Source organism: Physeter macrocephalus, chromosome 19 (genome assembly GCF_002837175.3).
Source record: "Physeter macrocephalus isolate SW-GA chromosome 19, ASM283717v5, whole genome shotgun sequence".
NCBI classification, from domain to species: domain Eukaryota; kingdom Metazoa; phylum Chordata; class Mammalia; order Artiodactyla; family Physeteridae; genus Physeter; species Physeter macrocephalus.
In genome coordinates, this window is record NC_041232.1 from 4,822,235 (window position 1) to 4,828,689 (window position 6,455).

General features: G+C 53.8%; 1 protein-coding gene across 2 annotated transcripts in view; it reads left to right on the forward strand.

Annotated features, from left to right (window-relative positions):
- The window catches only part of ASCC2 (activating signal cointegrator 1 complex subunit 2), a 39,802-nt gene that overhangs the window by 25,613 nt on the left and 7,734 nt on the right, over positions 1–6,455 (forward strand). For both annotated transcript variants that reach the window (XM_055080605.1, XM_028480405.2), the window contains 3 exons: positions 149–329; positions 1,611–1,825; positions 2,819–2,938. In XM_055080605.1, the coding sequence (XP_054936580.1) occupies positions 149–329; positions 1,611–1,825; positions 2,819–2,938 (516 nt within the window). The remainder of the gene's footprint in view (positions 1–148; positions 330–1,610; positions 1,826–2,818; positions 2,939–6,455) is intronic.

The window sequence follows — 6,455 nt, forward strand, 5'->3', positions numbered from 1 at the left end:
TCATGTAGCCCAGGTGCCCCTGATGCCCACTGGATGCAGCCCAGACAGCCCCTGGCTGAAGCCGTACAGTCAGATGCTGGGGATGGATTGAGAAACAATGCTGCCTCAGAGCTGCCCTCCCGAGAGACTCCTTAACACGTCCTCACAGGGACGAGACTCGCACTGCCTACATCCTCCAGGCAGTTGAGAGTGCATGGGAAGGGGTGGACCGAAGGAAAGCCACCAATGCCAAAGACCCACCGGTGGCTGAGAATCCTAACGGGGTCATGGAGGCGGCGGAGGCGGTCAGCAGACCGTCATCGCTTCCCCAGAACTCGGAGGAAGAGGAGGTGTGTGACAAGAGCGGGGCTTCCCCTGCTCCCCAGCCCCTCCTGGCCCCATCGAGAGGTTGGGGCAGCAGGAAACCTCCCTTCTTTGTTCCTGCTCTCAGGGAAAAGGGTTTCTTTTGGAGTTGACAGCCTCGAGCTGCTGGTCAGCTCTGTGTTGCCCTTAGAGGGTTCTGAGCTACGGGCATGCTAGGCAGGGTGTGAGGAAGGCAAGTCACTTAACTGTCAAAGCCTCAGTTTCCGCTCCATAAGATGAAGCAATGGAGCTTTTCCATGTGAAATCCTTGTTGGCACTCTCCTCTAAACAATGGAAACCTCTGATCTAGTGCTTTCACTCCAGGCTTTTCCAGAACTCACCATCGCCAAGTCTGTGGCCGTACTGATTGGCCACTGAGCCCAGGACTCTTCCCTGCATGTCAGGAGGCAGCATGATATGGGGATTAAGACCACACAGTCTCTGGAGTCAGGCAGCTCAGGGACGTATCCTGGTTCTGCCACCCGCCAGCTGTGTGGCCTCAGGCACGTCCCTCACATCAGCCTTGGTTTCTCACCTGTAAGGTGGGGACTGCCACTGTCCCCACCTCCATGTGGCTGTGGGATGATGCTCAGAGCTGCTGTGTGGAGTGAGTGCTCTGAGCCTGGCTGGCCCTCAGTGCTCCATTGACAGACGCTGCTGCTCTTCCTGTTAGACTCCAGGCCCTGTGACTGCTGTCCCAGGACCTTGGAGAATGACAGCCCCTTGTGCCTCCCCGGCCCCGCTCCTTTTCCCCGTTTGGCTTATTTCAGACATGGAGGAGTTTTACTGTTGTTTTTTGATTTGTAAATTTCCTTAAAAGTCTAAAAAATTAAGCCACTTCGAGCTGTCTATACACTGAATCCCCCTCATTGAGGCAGAGATAATCAAAGGAGAGCATCTCCACATAGTCAGGTCTGGTGGTTGCTGTTCCGCTCTGACCTCAGTCATCAACCTGTCAGAGCAGGAAAAGGACTTGATTCATAGAAGCCACGGCCGTTTATGGAGAGCCTAGTCCATGCCAGGCACAGTGCTCTGTGTTTTTTGTGCAAAAGCGTACTGCTTCAAGTCACACAGCCAGAAGTAGCTCAGCTGGTAAATCATAGAGCCCCCTTTCACTTAAGTGACTTGGCTCAGGTCCCTCGGCCAGGAGGGGCAGGGCTGGGACTCAAACCAGGTCCCCTGACTCGAGACCAGCACTGTTGGGGGTCGGTTGCCCTGTCACTGGCCCAACCTAGCCTTCCCCTACTTCACTCTGGCTCTTCCCACAGTGTCTGGGGGCAGTGGCTGCTCCAGGCCCCACCGTGTGTGGCGTGGAGCTGGACTCACTCATCTCCCAGGTGAAGGACCTGCTGCCAGACCTTGGTGAGGGCTTCATCCTGGCCTGCCTGGAGCACTACAGCTATGACCCGGAGCAGGTGATCAACAACATCCTGGAGGGGCGGCTGGCCCCTGCCCTCAGCCAGCTGGACCGCGGCCTAGACAGGTGGGAAAGACGGGTGGGAGGAGGCTCACGGCGTCCAGCCTGCCCCGGGGCCCTTGTCAGGGGCCCTTCTTAGTTCCTCTGCCTCCCACGCCTCCTTCCCACGTGTCCTGGGACTCAGCTCGCTTGCTCTTCCCCGCCGCAGTTTCCCAACCGTGGAAGCTAATGTCCTCTTTGAGGAAACAGAAACCTCGGGGCCCGGAGGTCCTCACATGCCCCCTGCAGGGCAGAGTGGGCACCGCTGGACTGCCCTGCTCCACCTCGTAGGAAGACCCATTAGAGCCACAGGGATGTGACCAAGGGGTCGAGAGCCTTCAGAGCTCTGATGTTGCTGGCCTGCCCTGCCATTGCCACCTTCCCAGTAGATTCCTGAGGGAGGACAGCCAAAGCTTCTCACTTCCTTCACAACCACTTTTCTTTTTTGGCTGCACCGCGCGCCTTGTGGGATTTTAGTTCCCGACCAGGGATCGAACCTGGGCCCTCGGCACTGAGAGCTCAGAGTCCTAACCACTGGACTTCCAGGGAATTCCCCCATACCCACCTTTCCTGAGTTGGGCCCACTGCTTCCCTGAAGGCCCTGGGAAGCAGAAGGAATGAGTGCAGGAACGGGTGTTTCTTCCATGAATAAATGTTGTTTATTGAATGAATGAATGAAGTTAGCTCTGCCTTTGGACAAGCTCCTCAGCCTCCGTGTGCCCATTTTACAGGTGAGGGCACTTGAGGAAAAAAGAGTCTTGAGTGACCTCTGACTATCTCATAGGGCTGTCGTGAGCAAAACTTGTGTGAATGGCACGCAAGAGCAAGGGGACAGTTTGTATGAGGGGTGGCCGCCTACCCAGGCAGGGGCAGGATTGGGCAGGGTTTTAGGCTGTGTCCCAGGTGTGGCTGTTGAAGGGGGGTGGAGTCTCTGACGGATAGGACATGATGGGGGGAGTGGGTGCAGGTAGGCGTCCACTAGCAAGGCCCCCTGAAATGGATTTCTGTGCTGCCCCCCAGACAGGTGAAGCCAGACCCGACTCCCCTGCTGGCGTCTCGTCACAACATCTTCCAGAATGATGAGTTTGATGTGTTCAACAGGGACTCAGTGGACCTGAGCCGGGTACACAAGGGCAGGAGGTGAGTGTGGTGGGCCGTGGGGTTCCAGGGACCCCAACTCTGCAAGTGCAGAGAGAAAGCGAGAAATTCAGGGCCCCCATCTTGATGGAATTTGTCATGGAGCTTCAGCTCGGGGCTCCCCCCATACCCGGCACCCATGTGCTCCCAGCAGCCGAGCTCAGGGTCTCTAATGATCCCGCTTTAGGCTCCGACTCTGCACACAGAGTTAGTGAGTCCTCCTTGTTGACAGCAAAAGGCCAGCGGGACCAAAACCAGCCCCTCTTCCCTTCTTACATCTTTGGAGGTGTCTACCACTGAATCCCTGGATGAGAGAGCTGGGCAGTGCTTCCCAGCAGCTGCTCCTTGGCCTGAATTTTTCCATCTGGTGACAAAATGAGCAAATGAAGGACCTGTCCTGAGTGAGCTTTTCAGAAGTGAATGTATTCCATTTTAAGGCCTTTCCACTTATGTTTGGTCTATGTCCTTCTTACATTTTGGCATTGAAAAGTCCATTCATGATTTATTCATTTATTCAACAAATATTTGCCTGGTGCTTCTAGGCCCTGGATTTATTAGGTGCTGGGGATGTGGTGGGGAGTGAAACAGGCAGGGCCCCTGCCCACGTGGAGTTTGCACTAATCAGCTTGGCAAACAAGCAACATGAAATTGCAGATGAAAAAGATTCTCCAAGGTGGAGGTGCGCAGACTTCCAAGCCTCTAGTCGGGGCTTCAGTCCAGGCAGAAAGGCTCCTTGGAGAAAATGATGTGGGACTGACTGTGGAAGGACGAGGAAGGGTCAGTTGTGCAAAGGGGGCAGGAGAAGCTTTCCAAGCAGAGTGAACAGCAGGGGTGGTGGCCCCGAGGACGTGGGAGCATGGTGAGGGTCACCTGAGCTGATACATTATATGTTTTGGAAAGATCACCTGGCTTTGGAATGGAGACCCCTTGGAGGGGCTGAGAATCAGCAGCCACATGGCATGATGGAGAATGGTGGGATCAGACACCATCAGCCCTGCACTAGACCCCCAGCGTTCTCCTGCATGGGGCTGCTTCACGGAATCCAGAAATCTAGGAACTGCTGGATGAGTCCAGCCCGCCCTCTCCCCCAACACATAGATGGAGGTGGTGAGGGTCAGAGAGGGGAGAGGACCTGCCCCGTTCTTGGGATAGGAGCCTCAGTGCCAGAAGCTCAAGCTGTTCCCCATTCCCGGGGCTGTCCAGCGCTAGAAGCGTGGCTGACTGCTGGCCTGGGTACCCGGCACAGGGCAACTATAAAGCCACCTGGCTGGCTGGACAGGAAGCATTTGCAAACTGCTTAGTCACGCACGTTGCAACATCCCCAGATCCCAGGCTGGCGATGTTCTCCTGTATCAGTGGCCATTGTTCCAGGCCAGAATGACCCTGCCATGGGGAGAGGGGCAGACGAGGAGGGCTGTACCCCTGCTCAAAGGAGCTCCTGGCTGCCTGGCAGAAAGACCAGGTAGCAAATGTTTACTGAACTCGTTGTGCCAGGTAGCCCAGGCAGAGTCTCTGTTCATGTGTTCATTATTTATTCATACAGCAAATATTTATTAAGTGATTCACTATCTCCAGATCCAGGAGACAAGGTGAGCAGGGTGCCCAGGCCTCATCCTCAAAGGGCACAGAGACCGTGGGAAAGACTTAGGACATTAAACAAGCCGTGACAGAGTGGAGAGGTGCCAGGATGGGGCACGGAGGGGCCTCAGAGGGGACCCCTGTCCTGATGCGGGCAGGGCAGGGGGGCTTAGGGCCTTGGCCCTGCCTTCACGGAGCGCGTGAGAAATTAAGTAGCACAAGGCAGGTCACCCTTGAGTTAAAATGTGTGTGTGTCATTAAACCAGATACGATATACTCAGTGGCTCAAGTAATAAGGAAATCTGTCCCCTTGCGTGACAGGCAGTCACAGGGTAGGGAATTCTAGGCTTGGTTGACCTGTGGTGCAGCCACATCATCAAGGGTGCATCTTGCTCCCTCAGGGCCACTGGGTAACTGCAGCTGTTTTAGCTGTGACGTCCAGAAATGACACAGCCAAGAGGAAGTCTGGACCAGGTCTTTCTGCATCTCTCTTAGAGGCCAGGAAACCTTTCCCAGAACTCCCCAGATTCCCCTCACGTCTCACTGAGGAACTGGGTCACAGGGCCGAGGTCCAGGGCTCCCGGAAAAGGGGGAAGGGGGAGGACCTGAGCAAAATGAGGGTCTGATAGGAGTGGGGGTGATGTAAAGGGGGGTTGTGGGGTAGATGCCAAGCACATGTGCCACAGGTGTATAGTAGCTAAGGAAGGAGGTGGTGTGTGTAAGGTGGGGTCCCCTAACTCCTTTGGACTGGACAGTGGTGCCCTGGAAGATAATAAGTGTTCTCTCTCAAATTAGTTCTATTGCCAAAAATGTCTGTGCACCCTGTGTGCCTCCTGGAGAGTCACAGGGCACATTAGTACATTAAAGGCTCTGACAAGTCCTGTAGGGAAAGAAATAGGATTCCCTTTGCTGAGCTAAGCAGGTGCCAGGTCCACTTCTGCTCATTGTCTGATTTCATGCTCACATCATCCCTGGGAGGCAGAACTAAGTCTTGGCAAGGATAAGGGGCCAGCCTGTGATCATACCACTCAGGAAGTAGCCAAGCAGACTTGAGTCAGGAGGCCTGTGTTATGGCCCTGGCTCTGCTGGTAGAAGATGTGTGACCTTGGGAAGGTTACATTGCCTCTCTGGATCCCCTGATTCCTCACCTGGAAAAGGGGGGCTTTATTGCCTCTGCAGGCCCTTTAGAGGTTCAAAAGTGGGTGTCACCCCACTAAGGGCCAGTTTGAGTTGGGCCTTGAAGGATAGGCTGGAGGAAACAAGGAGGGAAAAGGTGGCACGTTTCAGGAGAGCCCGCCTGTTCCCTGGGCTTGTAGGAGGCCAAGGAAGCAACTTGCTCCAAATACGGTCTCCGAAGTTACTGCTGCTTGACTGATGTTCTGGCTCTCAGATGGATCCTTTTTTTTAAACATATTTATTGGAATATAATTGCTTTACAATGTTGTGTTAGTTGCTGCTGTATAACAAAGTGAATCAGCTCTATGTATACATATATCCCCATATCCCCATGCTCTTGCGTCTCCCTCCCACCCTCCCTATCCCACCCCTCTAGGTGGTCACAAAGCACCGAGCTCATCTCCCCATGTGATACAACTGCTTCCCGCTAGCTATCTATGTTACATTCAGTAGTGTATAGATGTCAGTGCTACTCTCTCACTTCGTCCCAGCTTACCCTTCCCCCTCCCCATGTCTTCAAGTCCATTCTCTATGTCTGCATCTTTATTCCTGTCCTGCCCCTAGGTTCATCAGAACCATTTTTTTTTTTAGATTCCATGTACATGTGTTAGCGTATGGTATTTGTTTTTCTGTTTCTGACTTATTTCACTATGACAGACTCCAGGTGCATCCACCACACTACAAATAACTCAATTTCGTTTCTTTTTATGGCTGAGTAATATTCCACTGTATATATGTGCCACATCTTCTTTATCCATTCATCTGT